Source organism: Nematolebias whitei, chromosome 16, assembly GCF_014905685.2.
Source record: "Nematolebias whitei isolate Nwh7 chromosome 16, NemWhi1, whole genome shotgun sequence".
NCBI lineage: Eukaryota > Metazoa > Chordata > Actinopteri > Cyprinodontiformes > Rivulidae > Nematolebias > Nematolebias whitei.
Genome location: NC_056513.1, coordinates 15,155,835 through 15,175,896, shown reverse-complemented (window position 1 = coordinate 15,175,896; position 20,062 = coordinate 15,155,835). Strand labels below are relative to the sequence as shown.

Genomic DNA, 20,062 nt, shown 5'->3' with positions numbered 1-20,062 from the left:
ATATATATATATATATATATATATATAATTACCCTTTTAACCCCAAATAATTTAAATGTCTATCTGAAATACATATCCACTTTATTCAAACTGACAGCTAAACTGGTTCGTAACTTTTAGATATCTTCTGTCATTAACGAGCGATGGCAGAATTGAGCGGGCGATGGATCAACACATTGGGGCGTCCTCTGCACTCGGAAAGCTCCTAAACACTAATCCAATAATTACTGGAAATACTGTAATTGCATTATGTCTTTATTCCTAATGCTGATGTCTGAAATTGTTTTTCTGTGCATGCGTGGGTTTTCTCCAGGTACTCCAGTTTCCTCCCACAGACCAAAAAACATGCATGTTAGTCTGATTGGTAACTCTAGTGTGAGTGAGAGAGTGAATGGTTGTCTCATTTGTCTTTATGTCCCTGTGATGGACTGGAGACCTGTCCAGGGTGTCCCCTGCCTCTCGTACAGTGATAGCTGGATATGGGCACCAGTGACCCCCTTGACACAAAAAGGAAGAAATTGGTAAAGAGAATGATTGGATGGATGGATGGATGGAATTTTAACACTTACACACAACTGGATTGTGTGTAACATTTTTCTAGAAAGCTGTCCATTTGTTTCTGTGGTTTCCAGTTTGTAGATATTTGGAAGTGAACATCTAGCACTCGTGAATGTGAAGTAAAAATGTCCTTGTTTGAAATTTACTTTACGAGAAATGGGCTTGCCATACACTTGATGTCGATGCTTGGTGAAATGTGCACGCACGCACGCACACAAACCCCACTAATTCAGCAGTGCATAAATCATAAGAACCTGTTCTTCAGTCTAAGATGATTCTGTGACTTTTCTGCTTGAGCCTTTTTGTGCCAACCTTTCTTTTTTGTCTCTCTCTCTTTCGTTTCTCCTCAGTATCAGTCAAACCCTTTTTGTTTTTCCACCGTGTTTCTGTTTTTTCTAAACGGCTTCTTAATTGGGTTGAGGTGTGTGTAAGTAGGCGATAGGGAGACTGCCACAAACAAAAGGAGATCGAACTCAAAGTAGGGTGAGCCGTCAGAGTCATTTTCAGCCAATTAACATGATTTCAGAGCGAGTTTCCATGGTTACCAGCTGTCACACTCCTCAGGGGGTGGAGCCAGGGAACTTGACAACTTGTCTTGGCCCACCTTCATATCACACACACACATGCACGCACACATGCACACATTAAAGACTTTGAACATAACTAGGTTATATGTTATCTAGTCTGTGTGTGCGGATGCCAAAGTGAGAATGTGAGTCCAAGCTGTTAAAAAAATGCCCTCAAACTTTCTCACCCAAGCCACCTGTCTCCACATCTCAGTGTCACTTTCTCATGAGGTACAATTTTTAGAGGTTATAAATTATATCAAGTGGCTTTACTGATGATTCATGAATTATTCACTGCTTCATTAAGAATCATTTTTACAAGAGGTTAATTTGGGATTTGCTTCGTGTGTGTGGCTCAAAAGTTTTAGGGTAATGGCTACAGAAGTTTGTTCAAATTAGCAAGACTGACAGGTGAAATTCTTTACCTACTTGGGCATCTAATCGCTTAATGTTTCCAGAAAGAAAAAGAAAAAAATTGCAACTTTTGAGACCCAAATTATCAAAGAAGAGAGGAAGGATAAGCAGAAAATTCATGAAAATTGGAGGACCCAAAGCGGGAGCTCGGGAAGCAGGTGACATGTTTTAATAACTCAAGCAACGGAGTGGAAAAATTCAAAAGCAAAACAAAGATACAAGCTGGACTGACAAGACTAAGAACAAAGGAGAAATAAGACATTTTAGACATTGTAAAAATTTTAATCACTGATTTTCTTTCTGATTTAAAATCTAATTTGACTTTGAACTCATCGATGAATTTCCTGTGGGAAAGATGTGGCCCCTGGACCTTCAGTTGAATAGCCCTGTATGATAAAAGTGTTGGTTTTAAGTTAGTTATTTTGGTCAGATTCACTACAGTAGTCCCTCGATTGTCACGTGGTTACGTTCCAGACACTCCTGCGATAGGTGCAAAACCGCGACCTATGAACACTATATTTATTTTAGTATTTATATATATATATTAAGGCTTTGTAAACTCTTCCCACACTCTTGCAATGTTCTAAATCTTAAACAGACATAATTTTAACAACATGCGTATATGTACTGTACAGTACTGCAATATTTTATATGGATACTCACCATCCTTGGTCCGGTGGTTCTGTTCTGATCGGCTCTTTGCAACCGTTAAGCACCAATATGCTTTTTAGAGGCTTCCTGCACCGGCGAGCAGAATTCAAATTACCATATTTTTCACCGTATAAGTTACAGCTGTTTGCATAAATTTGCAAGTCCTGCAACTTATACACCAAATTGACTAATGTATGTTTTTTTTTCCCCCCATATTTATAATCCAATATTTGGCTGAGATCTGACGATTTCATCTATTCTGACATGGAAAATATTGAACATTATCATTTGCAGCCTCTAGAGGGCCCTCGACTAATATGGCAAGCCAAGTGTCTCATTATTAGGTAAAGGTGACTGTTAATGAGACACTTGGCTTGCCATAAAACCACATTCGTCTTGCTCCGGAACTCCTGGAGCAAACATCAAATCAGCTGCATTTTGCCTGGGCGGCACAGCAAAATGCAGCTGATTTAACCATTAAAGTGCATTTATTTAGGAAAAGTCCAACTGAGACACACCTTTACTATAATCTCGAGCAAACAAATAATTGTTTTTAGGTGTTTATTTTGTTAAATTTCAAAGAAATGCACAGCGAGTCCTCCCTCTGCGCCTCCTGCAGCCACAAATCTATTTTTAAAATGCAGATGATTTGTCCATCAAAATACATTTATTAAGAAAAAGTTAGACTGAGACATACCTTTGCCATAATTTCGAGCAAACAAATAATTGTTTTAAAGTGTTAATCTTGTTAAATTCTTGTTAAAGTCCTCCCATGCACGATCCTGTGGCTGCCATTTGGCAGCCAATCAATTTTTGGCACAACACCGGCCCATGTTTCCAAGAGGTCAGCAGTGACACATAATAGATGCAACTTATACGGCAAAGCAACTTTTTTATGTTTTTTTTTTTTTCACTTTATTAGACATTTTTGGACTGATGCGACTTATATGGCGATGCGACGTGTACGATGGCAAATACGGTAACCGCTGAGGCTGGAATTAGCCTTGGTCCAGTTCTGGTCCAGTTCCATATGGCTCCACTGAGCGTCGAAGTCACTATGAATAAGAACCGAACTTTTTAATCAGGTTCGGATCGGATCAAGACTTTCCTTCCATTTTGGCAGAAAGCAGCGAGCGGAAGCACTGTTGGTTTCTGGGTAGTGTAGTTCTTTGACTGGTGTTACAGTGTAGGCTTATTGAAAGAAAACTACAAAATGTCTGCACCTCCAAAGCATTTTTTCGTCAACTTTTAAACCCGTACCTTCCCAATCACCTGCATAATGTTACAGTTGACAATCATTGAAAAACCGCAAAAGAGCGAGTCCGCAAAAGTCAAACCACAAAGTAGCAATGGACTGTATATTAATTTTACTGGGACAGTTGCCGAGTATTTATTTGATGTGGTTTCACTTTAGCAAAGTTTCTTGCAGTTTGTCTTGGCATATTAATTTAGACTGATAGTTATGGGGACCATTATAATTTATTTTATTTCACACGATCCAAACAATAGAGTTGAACAAGCAGCTCAGGTGTGCATTTTGTTTTCCACATTTAAGAACATAAGGTACAAGTCACTTCCTGTATGTTTGTGTTTGTTTGTTCCTGTATGTGTGTGCTCACCAAAAATTATTTGTTAGTGTAAACATGTCGCAGTTATAAGAAGGCCCAAATATAGAACTGCAAAGGCAAGAGGTAGACAAGTAAAGATAGAAACAACTTTTATTTGGGAATCTAAGGCACTGCGCCAAAAACAAACAAAAGTTATGCAGATCACGGAGTGCTATTTTAAAGAAATAGGTCTGATTTTTGAAGTGGGGTTCTGTGCAAAGCTAATGAACTATTAATATCTTACCTGTTGTAGATGTTTTTTGACCCACTTCATTTTTAAGAAATAATTTCTGACCAGATTAATAAGCTAGTCCAAGTGTGGCCAATTGGATTACTTGTCCTTAAACGACTCCAATCTCAAAACTGAATCATACAAATGTTGTTGTATGTATATTTTGTATTACATGCTTATTTAAACTGAATTTAAAGTTATTTGCAGGCGCATATGGCAGCAGCACTTCCAGTGCAGCCTGCGGCCCTTCCAGTAGGCATATCATTATTTCTGCCAGAATAACCGTGTAATAAGAAACTGACAGCAGCGTAAAGATTTATATAAGACAGTTTGCATTAACTACTCACAAGTTTTTGAGATTGCAGCTGTTTTGTTTGAAAACGGCTACGGTAGACCTGTTTCACAGCAGACATCTTGACGTGATCGAGGAGGGAAAGCACAGGTGTAAGTACGAGGGCTGCATTCCACTTCCTGTATGCACCTGTTGTTAACCCTTGTGATCTCCTGGTGAAAAAATAATTCATACACATTATTTTGTTTGTTTTTATTTCTTTTTTTTGTGTTGTCAATAAACATGACAAATTTCCTGACAAATCCTAAAATGTATTCAATGATTTTATTTATTTATTTTACTTGCTCAGAATAGTTTAAAGTGCTCCTGTAAACTCCCAGTCACATTAGTACTTTTTACTGTTCTTTAGGGGAAAAATCTCTTACCTCTATCCCTCTACTTTTGATTTATATATGAGTTTTCTAGGTCAGGGGTTCTCAAACTTTTTGGGTTCAGGGACCCCCTCATAACACTCAAGTTTATTAAATAATTTTCTTAAATTTGTCTCTTTAATGCAATGAAAATATTTATGTAATATAAATACTTAAGACCTGTTCTTTAATAGTGTTAATACAATTTTTATACTTTTAAACACGGGGTATTTTCATTCAAGAGGCACTTAATTAACATTTTTAATTTCAACTTCCAAAATTTACAGTTTTGAGAAAATTAACAGAATCAAAAAACACTGAAACTTTACCTATTCACATAATGAACATAATAATAATATTATATATCAATAATATTGCCACTTCTTCAAATTATTACAGTAAACTCTTTACATAAAACTGAACAGAATCATAACAGCAGTAGTCAGACCAAGTAACGGCTTCATTTTTAAACTGATCTATATATATATATATATATATATATATATATATATATATATATTCTTATAAAAAGAAAAAAAAAAGTTGGGTGTTCAGACATCCTAAGGTGGAAAATTTTCTTATTCCCCCCCCCCACACACACAAAATTGCCATAAAACAAATAAATAGTTGATTTTTAAAAATACTGAATTATGATGTTTTGTCAAACTAAAGGTCCTTAAGAAGCTAGAATAAAAAAAAAGAAGTAATTTAAATGTGATATTTCTACTTAAGACTAAGACATTTTTAAAAGACGGACTAGTTCCGTTGATTTCTCTCTTTTCTCCTCAGGGACAGTTGTTGCCATAAAGTTAAAGATCAATTAGAGAGTTAAAAATGTACACAAGCACAACCTTTAATCTGAAAACAGTCCTCTTTAATCCCAACTCTTTCAAGTAAATTTGTCTGCTGTGAAATAGAGCTATCCACTTTAGTCTTGGCCTCACTTGGATTAACCATTTGCTTGATAGTCTGGTCAGATTTTCCAAACTGAGATTGTTCAAAGAGCTACAACAACCAGATCAAAACCTTTCAACAGAACCCCCCTTGAAAAGATCTGAACTTTAGCTTTAATCAAATACAATTAAAGCAAACCAAAGCACAAACATAGTGAGGAATGAAGAGCAAATGAAAAGCAGAGGTGTTGATTAGTAACAGAGAGCAGATGTGCAGGAGAAGCATTGAACAACCCCCCAACCCCCCCCCCCCCCCAAAAAAAAAAATCCAGTTTCTCAAAGTAAAATAAGAAGTAAACTTGTGCAAAACATGAGTGACGTAAACAGAAACACAACAAAATAAATGTTGCTGCAGCCAGAGCTAAAGACACAAACTGATCATCACATCCAAACAGAACTAAAAGACAAACGCTAAACCGAAATCCTCCTTTTTCCAGTAATTGTTTTTACGCCGGCTGCTCTTCCAGACGCAACCACTGAACACAGAGCTACCACAGCCCTCTGTGTGGAGCAGAGGGCTTCCAGTTAGGGCGCCCAGGGGAGCAGATGTAGGCATAAAGGGCTTTCGAGGTCACAGAGTGGGGCAAATGAGGGTGGAGGCAGGTGTGGGTGCTTCACCGGCCCACACACATTTTAATGTAACGGTTTGCGTCCTCCAGTGACACCGTGAAATGATGTTAACTGTCAGTCTCACTCGTCAAACTCAGTGGGCGGGGCTAGGGCGGCTCGTGAACAGACCCTGACGCCTGATTGGCTGCTCCTCACAGCAAGCGAAGACAACTCACAGATAATCGATTGATCCACGGGCAAGAAAATTTATTCCGAAACTTTAGGAAGCGCGGTAATTGTGTTTACGTGTATTCGGAGGAAAGCTTTTTTTCATACCATGAACGTAAAGAAGAAGACGCGCTTTTATGAGAAGCAGCAAACGAAGAAGCTTTCTGAGACAAAGTTAGTCCCGCCCACTGAGTTTGAGGAGCGAGACTGACAGTTAACGTCATTTCATGGTGACACACGAGGGAATGTGACAAAATGAAGTATATAAATAAATTATGAAATAAATAATTGTGTATTTAATATTTAAACGATACATTTCATTATGATGTATTTATTTCATTTTGTCACATTCCGTCCTCCATACTGGAGTCACCTCCGACGGTTATCACATTAAACACTTTATGGCAGGGCTATTCAACCAAACTGCTCAGGGGGCCACAGTTACTGAAAGCTAAGAACTCAGGAGCCGGACATCCAGTTATTGTCATTAAGCAAGTTTGTTTTATGATTTTAAAATCTAGTTTTATTTAAAAATTAACCTATTGGTGGACCGAACAGAGTTCCTCTGTGGGCCTGATTTGCCCCCCGGGCCACCAGTTGAGTAGCCCTACTGTGGATTTTAAGGAAATGTTCAGAAAGTTTTCTACAAATATATATCTACTAACTTGGAGTCAGCCCAATTCACAGCCAACTGACCTTAGAAAACACAAAAGTAGCTACAACTCAGCCAATTTTAAGGATATTGAGTGTGGTAGTAGCTGACAGTCACTCAGCACCTACTCTGATTACAGATTATACAAAATCCTGTTAGATATAGTCACATAGCATGAGGTTTGCACATAAGCTTCAAGGTTTGACCTAAAAAGTTCTCTGCCATTTCCCATCGTATGATGATGTTAGACTAAAACTTTGAAAGGCTTCAGGCGATATGCGTTTGTTAAAGCAACGCCATTATTTTGATAGCTTTTTGTAATACATACATATTAATGTTATTTGCCGGATGTTCATATTGACCGTAAATAAAATTTTAATTAATTAAATTAATAATTAAGTAAGAAAATGATCCATGTGAGCAGAAATTTCTGAACTGTATGTATTTTTAAACCATTATTTTCCCGAGTTTTTTCTTTACGTAGTAGTTTTTCTCTGAACTGTTGTCGTCTTGATTAATGTAGAGTTTGAACACATTCTGGCAAAACAGTCTACTTGAGCAGAATTTATTGTTCTCTGCCACATAAAACTGAAGGTACAAGGAGATGCTGTAATTGTTTTTGCTTCAGCTGGATAAGATGTGGTTCACTAAATTCCTTGTGTGTTTCATAACAGAAGACACTTCCCACTTCAGACTGTTTTACTGCATTTCACTTATCTGCACTACATTAAAAGAGGCATATATATAAAAAAAAAAAAACTACATTTGTTTTATGATTGAGAGACAATTCTGCCCAGGCAAATAAAACAGCTTGTATAAATAATTAGCAGAAAATGTACTTTGGCGCATGCTTGTGCCATTCACTTTCAGATTCCTGAATGGATTAAAAAAAACATTGAGCTGTTGAAAATCAGAAGCTAACATTTTGTAATCAAAAACAAGTAATTATGCTAATTTTGACTCACAGATATTGTGATTGGAAATCAAAATGACAAGTTTTAATTTGAGCTTTGTCACCTTGTAAAATAAAAATCCAAAGAAATTTAGGTTTGTGACTGTGTTGACTGTAATTGTCAAAAGAAAAGTGAAACGGCATGAGTAATAAATACAACAAACATCGGATTACTGGAGTACAAAACAGACATTTGAATGCAAAAACACAGGACAGAAATCTCCTTTTGTGTGTTGGACTTTAAAGTTAAAAGTGCAGATTATGAAAATAGTTGTGGACGTCTGGAGCTTTAATCAAACCATCTCAATTAAATTTCTGTAATTCTAAAGCACTAGAGGTGTTCAGTCAGGTCATCTGGACGGTTTCTTATTTTTTTTTTTTTTGCTGCGACATTTCAACCTTATTCCAAAGGACTTCTTCAGTTTGAGGAGCCACAAACAAACTGGAGCCCCACAATTAACACACTTGCATAATGGAAAAAAAAAAAACCCAAAACAGTTTGCTGGTGATAAGATGGTTTCTGGGGCCCACCCTCTCCCTCATCAACTCCTCTGAGGCAGTCATGCCAAAATAGTTCAAAACATCAAAATTGAGGAAGTCCTTTGGACATGCCAGAAGCACCTCCCTAGGGAGGCGCCCAGCGGGGCATCCTCAGCAGATGCCCAAATCACCTCAACTGGCTCTTCTTGATGTGGAGGAGTGGCGGTTCTACTCTTGAGTCTCTCCCAGATAACTGAACTTCTCATCCTACCTCTAAGGGAGAGTCCAGCTACCCTGCAGAGGAAACTCATTTCAACCGACTGTATCTGTGATCTCATTCTTTTGGTCACTACCCAGAGTTTGTGGCCATAGGTGAGGGTAGGAACATAGATCGACCAGTAAACAGAGATCTTTGCCTTACAGCTCAGCTCCCTCTTTATCACAACAGAGCCAGACTGGGTCACATGGGTAGAGACCCAGTCCCGTTGTACTCACTGACAAGCCTCTCCACCAGGCCTGGCTCCAGGGTGGGGCACTGGTAACCCACGTCCAGGCAAGAGACATTGAGCTCCTTGTTGTTTTTTGTACATACATGTTGTGAAACACTCTTTATCTGGCCTGTCACCTTGGACCAATCTGCCTTAGGAGACCCTACATGGGGCAATTGCCTCTGACAGCATAGTTTTTAGGATCATTCAGGCGCACAAACTCCTCCACCACAATAAGGAGGCGATTTAAGGAGGAGAAAATCATAAGTAATGATCCTAATCTGCAATTTTTTTTCCTGGTGTGCTTAAACTAAAAATTTGTAAACAACATTTTTGCCCAGATGCCAGCTGCCATGTGTGTTTGTTTACCTCCCAAAACAGCTAAAGTGACTGAAAATAAGTCAAATGTGAACTTACCCATCTAGCAGAAGTTTTAGAAATGCGGCGTGTGTTTGAAGCTCTGTCTTCATGGAGCTCCATCTCCGTTCTTGATCTTCGATATTTATTCTTAAGAGCTGTCTTTCCTCAACCTTCTTTTGTTTGCCATAAAGCATATTTCCACCTAAGTAAATGCTCAGAGAGTCTACTTTTGTTCACTTCGACTGTATTTCTTTACCTACAAAGACTACTGCTGGCCTAATGGAGGTAAATCACATGACTCAAGCGTCCGTGTACAGTAGTTTGTAGATCCACATATCAAAGCAATGTATTTAGAAAACTACTGGAGTTAATTCTTTCAAACTACACCATATGATACAGATCAGGATAACTTTTTTTGTGTGTGTTTACATACTTTACATTGAGTGGGGATGTGGTAGCTTGGAGGTCAGTGTCGTGCTCTTGGAATCGTGTGGTTGAGCCCAGCTTGCATCAGGAAGGGCATCCGGTGTAAAACAATTGTCAAATGTTTCATGAAGGTTTTCTCACAGTGGTAAAGGGAGAAGTCAGAACCTTACTTACATGGAGTACCTTTAATAGTTTAAAACTATTATAGAAAAAGGTCTCAGATGAAACTTTAAATCTCTTCAACCTGACCTTGCATCTGGACTGCCTTCCTGTCCCTGTGAGTGATCCTTTTAAGCAACTGAACGTTTCACGTGAAAATGTTCCCACATGCTGGCCTTACCATGTGTCCTGGCTAAGGGTAGAGGATGGTGCCAGAAAGATCAGGCTGATGTGATCTGATTTGATTTATAATGTCTGCCTGACCTTTATTACCTGCGTTGGCACTCAAGGAGACGCAGTTCAGGAGAAGGGGAGCATGAAAGAGGAGAGTCAGGAGGGGGCTCTCGGAGAGGGGAGGGGAGAATGAATGTGAAGATGAGAGCAATTAAGAGGGAAGATGATGCGTGGAGGCCACACAGCATTTGCCTTTGTTTACAATTAAAAGCTTTAATCTGAAGGGTCTTTGCCTCTCTCACTCTTTTAGATGAACTTTATGTCTCCTAAACCTTAAACAGTTTTTGCTCATTGCATCTTATCTCCTATTTTTTTTTGTCCTACTGAAGACGTATCCATGCCACTCACCCTGTCGGCTTCCCTGCCTCTTCGTTTTCACGAGCAATGTTAAGTCTTAAGAGTAGTTGTGTTTTATCTGTTGTCTAAGGCTCAGGTTTCTGATAGAGATTAGAACTCTACCCAAGGGCATTCATACATAGAGATGGCAGAAGGAGATGCAAGGATGACGCTGAGCAAAAGGCTTCCCAAAGAGAATGGGGGGGGGGGGGGGGTGCACGAGAGAGGATGAGAAGAGAGATATGCAATAAGTCATACGGAATGAAGATGGGAAATTATGCAGCGCTATATAAAGAGAAAAAGGAGAGACAGAGAGCAGGAGGAGCAAAGCACGGAGGAAAAAAATAATTGGGCCAAATAAAAGAAAAATGAAAAACGATAGTTAAGAGAGCGCGAAAGGAGATAAAGGAAAAGTAATTGAGAGAGTGAAACAGAGGAATGGACTTCAGTGTTTTTATCTCAGATGCTGAATGACGTGCCAAACGTGAAAACACTCCACTCTCATCCATCACTCACACCTTGACCCTGCTTGATCGCCTGCCCAACTATCCGTAGCTGTCAGCGTGCGGTTTGTAGCGAAGAACAGCCAAAGCCGCTGAGCAGATGCAACAGTTTTAAAACAACTCCCAGCAGCTGTGAGGAAACGAGAGCGGCGCCTGTGCATCACTACACGGCTTCTCTATTGTCTGTCTGTGCCCATGTGTTTAGATTGTGCGTGCATTAATTGCGTTGTGTTCCAGTCCAGACAGGATGCGAGCGGATTGTGAAACTCAGGAGTCAGTTCCCACGGTGAAATGGGGGGTTCCCATGGCAACCGTAGCACAGGGAGGACAGTGGATTACCCTCGCTCTTTTCACTCTTCCTCTCTTTTCTCCCTCTGTCTCAAGGGTGATAAAGGATTGTACTCTCATTAATTTTTCTGCCCTCTCGAGAGCAAAGTGTCCGGGAAGGGGGACTGTGTGTGTGGCCATGTGCCTCTCTGTGTGTGTGTTCTCACATGTGCCTGTGTGTGTGTGTCCATGCGCACGCTCTAGGCTTTGTTATGTATGCGTCCTTGCCTTTTGAATACATTCCTGTCATCCGTTCAGTTGCGGCTCTTCTGTGTGTGAGTGTACTGTATGTGCTCATGTTTGCTCAGATTCATTTTCAGATGATTTTCCTGTTTTAAACCTCGCTACGTTTCACTTCATGCTCTGTCCTCCAGTTTGACAAGCAGCAAGTAACGCAGATGCTCAAGTTTACATTGAAACAAACTCCAAAGTCTAATAGCTCATCCATGACAGCCGTATGGCTTCTGTAGTTGTCACTGTAAACATTTTAACGTGCTTGTGAAATCATCTTAACTCGTTTCAGTGTGTTATCGCCAGCTGATTCACTTTTCACCCTTCTGCTGACCTTCAGTCAAAATATTTTCAAACTGAAGCCTAAGAGCAGCTTATGGTGGTCCTAAGATGTAAATGAACAACATTTGGAAAAAATGGAATTACATTAAACCAAAGCGGAAGTGGCTGGAATCACATTAGAAACAAGAGTCTACTATAATTCAGGGAATAGGATTGTGGAATGGTCTGCCAGATCTATGTACATATTCAAGAGAATGATAAGTCAGTTTTCTGAAGGAATATGGAAAAGCGTAATGTGTATCTTTACAAATTGTTGTTTGAGTTGACGTTGTTTTTATTTAGCTTTGTTAGCTGGAGGGTTAGATGTTTTTTTTTTTTTTCGGAGTGATTCATTCCTTCAAGTCTCGTCTTGTTTTGTAAATTCGATTTTATAGTACTTCAGAATTTTTCCAAGTGGGGTTTTGTGAAAAGGTTATAAACAATACTGTAAATATCTTACCAGTTGCAGATAGCTTGAACAACCTCCAACTGTAGTTGTCTTGTTTACTGAGTTAAGTTCTGTTATAGCTTGTTTCTTTTAAAATTTCATCATTCTGATGCTCTTAAATGCACCATAGCTGTTCCGACGCTTGTGAATGCGCCACACTGTAAAAATGCCATGCCGTATTAGATTTTTTTCTCTCTCGACACAAACAGAATTTTGCTTTTGAGCATCTACACTTTCTCTGTTTACTGCTGGGTGTACTGCCAGAAGAAACAGCAAATAAATGAACCTTAACCATTTTTTCTGATGATTTTTCACGAAATTCCTCTGACCGGCCGCAAAGTTTCCGTTTCACTTCGGGACAAATTGAGGTCGCTGATTGGTCAGTTGATGACACGCCTACTTGTTTGATTGACAGGTCGCATTTGAGGATCTGACTCTTGCAAATAAATTTATAGATTTTCCTGGTCCATTTAAGGTTGTCATCATTCATTCCAAATTTATTCAATATTTTTGGTGAATCTAAGGTTTGAGAACTAAGTTTCCTTACTGAGTTAAATTTTAGGGGTGCTTAAGAAACCCTCCAAAAGAGGCTAAAATCACCACTGCTTTAAATCAAGGGGTTTGTCCAGGTGACGGTGCAGGACGGTTCACTCCATATACAATAAGAGACAGTGTTACACACAGCTGACGCTAATTAAAAACATGCAGCTGTGCATATGGATGTGCAGAAGATGCACACATTTAAAATATTTCCAAGTATAAAAGTAAAAGCCACAACACAATGTATAATATTGAAGTTAATCTTAATATTGTGGGGTTTCTATGTTTTTCTATTGTCTTGTGTGTTTCTCTTCCTTGTGTCACACCTGTCTTCGTTTCTAACCACCCCAGGTGTTTGTCATCGTGTCTTGTCAGTATCTGTATAAAGTCAGTGTCTTTCCATTCCTCCTGTGTCTGGGCATTGTCCTCCTACGGCTGCATGTTCTGCTCCTCCGTCATCTCACTGGAAGTAAGTTTTTGTTGCCCCTTCAGCATTTTGTTTGGTTTATTTAAAAAATAAACTTAAGTACTTATTTTACTTGGAGTCTCCTGTTGCCTTTCTGCATGCGGGTTCAACTTTAAAAGCAAAATCATGTCAAATATTCTTGTTTTGAGAGTTTGTATGTTGAGAACAGAGAATGTTATTAAATTTTGGTACTGGTTCTAATGGACCATAGCCTAAAATTGTAGGGGAGAAATCCTAAAAGTCCACTTTTTAGGGTGGGAGGGTTCAGGAGCAATCCATCTAGCTTGCCTCAAGGTCCAAGAGGTGTGCTGGTCCTGGAGAGAGGGCAGCTTTCAGCCAGTCACCTTCTCAGCAGCACTGATGACCTGCTGCACTCTCCCTTTGTCTTTGGCTACTACTTCCCAGACCTTTGATGAAAGTGAAGAGAATGGATTCATTGATGGAGGAATGGAAATGCACCATCATTGGCTTTAGTAGGTTGAGCTCCTTCACCTGACTCAGGCTGTACATCACCTGCTCTTAATTTTTAAAGGCAGTTAACATTCAGCTCCACCTTCAAGTCCTGGGAAATGATGGTTCTGAGGCAGCAGAAGGATTCCACAATCTCATCTGGGGAGTTATTATCCTGAATAACAATGTTTTTTTTTTTTTTAATCAATCAGTGTTAATCTGAACCACTACAGTTGGGATATTGGAATTGTTTTAAGACAACAGCAATCCCTTTTGGTCCTGGTCCCACTCAGGCTAGCTGCTAACTAAGATAATCATTATTTTCCAAACTGGGATTATCAGAAGAGCTATCAACAACAGGTCAAATACAAATTGTTTATCCCTTTTTCCAAGATCCCTAAATTAAACAATCTGAATTATACATTTAAACTTAGTCAAAGAAGTCATGAAAGTGTGGTCCACACACACGTTTTGTACACTCCAACACAGACCTTTCACACTGACATCTCAGTTTCCTTAGGGCCTCCCAAGGGTTACTGCAGTCATTACCGTTGGCTGTGGTTCTAAAAGGTGACAGACAAAAAGAAAATCTGGAGAAAGATAATAAATGCAGATGATTCCTCTCAGGGCAGGAGAGGTCACTGAATGGTTTGATGAATATGAAAATTATGTGAATTATATGCCCTGGCCTTCAAAGCCACTTGGGGCCAGATGTACAAACTTTGCTCGTGGACAAAATTCATCTCTTTTGACCTCAAAGAAGATGCTTATTGGAATATGTGGTGAAGTTGTACCTCGTATGTTCATGCCATTGTCAAACACATTTGTTTTGCTTTGGTGTAGAAATTGAAAGATAAGGATTGCAATGCACAGATCTCACATTTCTCTTGTTGAACACTCAGAGTAAGGGAGGACCGGAACTGATCTTGGCAACTTGCGATATCCCAGAAATGTGTCAATTTTGAAGTAAAGTTCTGTCTAATAGTTATCATTTCTTGTTTTATCAGTTTTAAAACACAGTGTGGTGAAAAGGGCTGTGTCCTGGCTAACGATTAGCCAAATGATTGTCTGTTTCATATTGTTATGTTCATTATTGCCTTAGAAAGCAGCTCTTTCTCAAAAGCTTTTGCATGGCATCGTTTGTGTAATCTGTTGGTGTTTTCTTAACAGAGAAATGTGTGTGTTACTATGAAAATGTGTGTGTGCTGAGCACTGATAGATTGTGTAATTGTTAGTGTTCTGACCCTGCTGAATGTATCAGTCCACCCGGAGTTGAGTAAACCTTTTTGACAGACTAGATGCTCTGAACAGGCAAACCAACGCATTGTCAACCTCAGCGCCATTGATATATAATGATCTGTGCTCAGAACACATACATTATATTTTTGTCGTAACACAGACATTATTTGGTTGAGAAAACAGCATCAAGCTAAAGAAACAGTCATGTAAAAGTGTTGATGCATACTTTTTGGCTAACGTAGCGTCTTTTTACACCAGTATGTCGTAGTTAAGAAAATAATTATTTTATAAGTCTGGAAACATTATAAAACAGACTCTTGTTATCAATCAGAACTGGACTTTTGCATTTTTCTCCACGTAGACTATTCACATACTGACAAGGATCAGGTTTTTGGATTCAGTAACACAGCCAGACAACAAGAAGGGTTGAAAAAGTTTGTTTTGTAGCTGCTGGTGGGAGTCTGGATCCAGTGTGGGGACAAATCTGCAGAGATATGACAGTTGGCTGTATGTTTCTGGAAACTCGTTTGTAAACAGAGAAACAGCCACTAACCTTCTCAGGCTGACGAGGTGGGAGTCACCTGTTGGAACTTGATGAGATGACGTCACTGCAACTGGTGGAAGAGCAGCTGCAGAGTAATGCTGTGATTAATACGAGCAGTGGGGCAATCCAGGGCTGTGGTCTGAAAGACGAAGCAGGAATCAAGCACAGGGAGTCAGAGGTCCAAATACAAATCCAGTGTGTAGTCCGTAATCTAGAATCCGTAGGCCAGAAAAAGTTGTAGTTACCAGGACTAGAAGGGCAGACGAAGACCAGATGGGGAGCAGGAAGAGCGGTAAATCCATAAGATAGGCGTGGGGTCAAGACAAGAGAATCAGACAAGAATGTGAACCAAGTGCTGGACATCTAGTACCATAAAGGGTTCAATTATCTGGCAGAGGTTTGTTGTGGATGGGGCTCTTAAATAGTGTGGAGCAGGTGCAGGGCAAGATCGCTGATGACCGGTGGAGAAGTGAGCGTGGCAGGTGGCAGAGAGAGGTGAAATATGACACATAATTTTTCTATTGCTACTGGATACATTAGTGATGAGGTGCTGATAAGGTACCAGCTGTTGACAACTACTTGACAGATCATCAATTCAGAACTGACCAAACTATCCTTTCATTGTCTCAGCAACAAAAGAAACTTTCCAGATGACCTGACCGAACATTGTTGGATTATTACCTGGTTTAATGAGCATGAACTTGGGTGTATCCTTTAGCTTTTTTATGTCTGTACTTTGTCCCCCTGTAACTGACAGTTAAGTTTATGTTAAATATTTATTTTTCATTTAATTTATTCACAAATTGGCAGATGTTGTTTCATTTGTCTAACAATATTGTTACCATTAATGATGGTTAGAAGTGGTTGAGCGGAGTATTGCCGACTTGTTAACCATGTAGAGTGCTGATAAGTAGGATACAAGATCAGCTGTATTTGTGCATATGATGTTAATGTGCTGCTTAAATGCATGTATGCATGAAATGTACATACCCCTGAAAAGTATTTTTTATAGTTTAATTTGTGTTTTATACCCCTCACAGTGGCTAAAGTGATCGGGCAATGGAAGTAAAGTTGAGTCGTTGCTCAGCTAAATAAAGCCATCATTTAACAAGAGCTTGTCCTTAGTGAGTTTCTAGAGGGATCATCATCCCATCTGTCATTTATTGAATAAATTATACATTCACTGTCAGCTCTATGGGAACAAAACGTGTCTTTGCAATAATGCTGTCTTGTAAGTTTGAACTTCAGTTCATGTTAGCGCCTGCTAAACAAAGTAGGTTCACAATAAACCTTTGATCATTCTGATTAATGTTCCAACTCTGTCCTGGTGTTGACCTTTAACCTTGTGTCACTTGGTTTGAACGTGTAAGCATTTTGGCCATCCTGCTGAACTGTGTGACTTTGGGGATGTTCCAGCCCTGTGGCCACACCCCTCACCTGTTGCAGGTAACACACACACATAATCTGACACTTGAAGTTTGAAACTAGTTACATTCAGCTGTGTGACTATTCTCAAAGCTCTGAGAAGTTTTTGTTTTGATTTTCATTTGAATTGATTAATTTTCACCAATCCTTTCTGTGTGTGCGTGTTTGTGTTTGTATGTGTGTGTGTTTGTGTTTGTGCACAGGCCCTAGATGATGGTATCTTTGTCTTCTTTGCCGGAGAAATGCTGGTGAAGATGGTGGCTCTTGGGGTCATAGGTCAGAAAGGTTATCTGGGCGACACATGGAACAGATTGGACTTCTTCATTGTTATTGTGGGGTGAGCGCCTTACAGACACACATCCACATGCACATATACTCCTCTGACATTAAATACGAGCCAAAAGTGTGTATGTGTGTGTTTTGTGTAAAGCTTAGACACTTGTTTAATGCCAATTAAATGTCAAGCATGTGTTTGCGCGTGCACAGATGTACAGATGGAGGTGTGTGTGTGTGTGTGTAGCTACGATTACTTCACAGAATGATAATTACTCGGTCCGGAGAGACACAGACCTCAGTGGTTTGTACTTAAAAAGCTGTTTATCCCTGAGAATGCAGTCCCTGTAGACTCTCAGAATTTGCCAAGGTCAGGTCAATCAGGGTGCCAAAAACATGTTGGTGGCTCTCCCTCCCTGCAGCATGCTGGAGTATTCTCTGGATGGACACAACGTCAGCCTATCAGCTATTCGGACCGTCCGAGTCCTCCGCCCACTACGAGCCATCAACAGAGTTCCCAGTGAGTTTCTCTCTCTTTTTTTTTTTTCTCCAACATTCAGCTTCATGTAATATTTAGATAAGAAATTTATTAGTATTTCTTGTGTTTTGATTGTAAATTGACATTACCGTTAAGTTCTGACCTAAAAATTCCATTTTCAGTGGCTGCTTCATGTTTTTTGAGTACCGTATTTTTTGCTGTATAACTCACAATCTTTTGCCTAATTTGCATGCCCTGCGACTTATACGCCGAAGCAAAGTATTTATGAAACTAAAACTTCATCAAACTAAACAAACAATGGAAAAGTGTAGAAATGTAATTTTGGTTACTATAACATTTATTCGCACTTGTTTGACATTTTTAAGAAATTTGTTTCATAAACCTGAGTAATTATATAAAACAGGTTGTTGTTAAGCTAGCCATTAGCCTAGCCTACACAAAGACCTTTTTCATCACACTTTGTTTGATGACCGATACCATGGCAAGGTACTAACTATTGATAACTATCTGATAGAACATTACTTATCAAAAACAAAGACCAAATGAGCAAACGTCCCCTTTAAGGACAGTGCAAACCTCTCAAACTGTTATGTTTAACTGAACGCCCAGAGACAAGGACTAAGGAGTGAAGAAACTTAAAGACAGAGAATAAAATGTAAGTGATTTTAGCACATCAGGAACTCTGAGGAGCAAGGACAGGAGTTAGATGATATTTTCCAAGACAATATTGTTGGTAGATTTCAGATCTTACTGTAGGTTGGGTAGTAGGGCGTTTGGTTAGAAGGCGAGGAAGACAGCTGAGGAGACACAAGAGATTTCCAGGGGTTCTTCAAAGAAGTCCAGGCACAGGTAGTTCACAAGGAGGGATGATGTAAATAGCAAAAGGAACACGGGTACATATTTCTCAAAGATCATAGAATACAAAAGGGCTAGAAGCATGACTACCCGAGGCATGTAATGCTCCAGCGGTGAGGAGAAGTCATCTACTGCCTTTCATACTCCTTGTGTCTCATTAAGGAGATTTTCTTCAGGTGTGGAAATGTTGGCATCATCTAGTGTCTTCAGAGTAGCAGGAAAAACTGGAACTCCCACACACAAAAAAAGGAAACGTTTTGTATAAATGGTTTAAGACACTGAGATGACTTCCAACTACAAAGCACAATATTGTGTGATAAGAAAAAAATTTGTGCCCTTTTGAATTTTTTTCAGAACTTTTTTGTCCCAATAACTACTGATACAAAATATTCATAAATAGACTATTACGGTGCACGTAAGTATAAGCACCCACATGGTACATCTACAATAAAAAAAAAAACAAAAAAAAAAACTGATTGTCTGTTTGACTTGCTATAGACCAAGCTGAAGGCACAATGCCCAGAAGCAAACAGGAAGAGGAGATGGCTGCAGTACAATCCTGGCAGAGACATCAGCAGAAACAGTCTGCTGATCTTTCTGGGTTTCAAAAAGCCGTTTGCTGAACAAAACCATAAATATGATGACCGTGCAGGACATGTCCAAGTTTATAATAATTTGTCAACTTTCAGTTCCTGCTAATTGGACTCTATGCAGCTGTTTCTGCACATTCTGCATGGCTTATCTGTCGTTGGGGTGTCCTCAGCTGAAAGTCAGCAAACTCACCACTCACAGCCACGACCGTGAAAAATGTGTAAAATGTCCTTATGCTTTTATCAAATTGCAATAACTTGTTTTCTTTAACCAGAAACAGAAGCTATTTGTTACCTATTTGTTCTACTTTAGTTTTGTGGAAAATATTTAAATATTTCTTACTTTTCTGGTTAATTTAAATGATGTCCTGTCAATGAGAAGAAATAAATTCTTGGTGTCTTGGTGCTCACAGTGTATGTGTTTTGGCAGGTATGCGTATTTTGGTGACCCTCCTGCTGGACACACTTCCTATGCTGGGCAACGTGCTGGCACTCTGCTTCTTTGTCTTCTTCATCTTCGGCATTGTTGGTGTTCAGCTCTGGGCGGGGCTACTGAGGAATCGCTGTTTCATGGGAGAGGATGTCAGAATGTAAGTTACCGTGGTAACCAACAACAAAGACTCCTCCGAGGAGATGAATCACTTGGAGAAAAACAAAACTTTCAAAATTTGTAGCACACTCCAGCCCCACATGTAAAATCAAAACCTTTATGATTACCTGCTGCCATTTTAGTCTATGTCTCTCTGTGTGTGTGTGTTGTGTGTGTGTGTGTGTGTGTGTGTGTGTGTGTGTGTGTGTGTGTGT

The 20,062-nt window shown here is 39.4% G+C and overlaps 1 protein-coding gene across 1 annotated transcript in view; it reads left to right on the top strand.

Moving 5' to 3' along the window:
- The window catches only part of LOC119422360 (voltage-dependent T-type calcium channel subunit alpha-1H), a 98,703-nt gene that overhangs the window by 4,733 nt on the left and 73,908 nt on the right, over positions 1-20,062 (top strand). The window contains exons 3-6 of the mRNA XM_037689716.1: positions 16,969-17,062; positions 17,245-17,378; positions 17,737-17,834; positions 19,689-19,848. Of these exons, the coding sequence (XP_037545644.1) occupies positions 16,969-17,062; positions 17,245-17,378; positions 17,737-17,834; positions 19,689-19,848 (486 nt within the window). The remainder of the gene's footprint in view (positions 1-16,968; positions 17,063-17,244; positions 17,379-17,736; positions 17,835-19,688; positions 19,849-20,062) is intronic.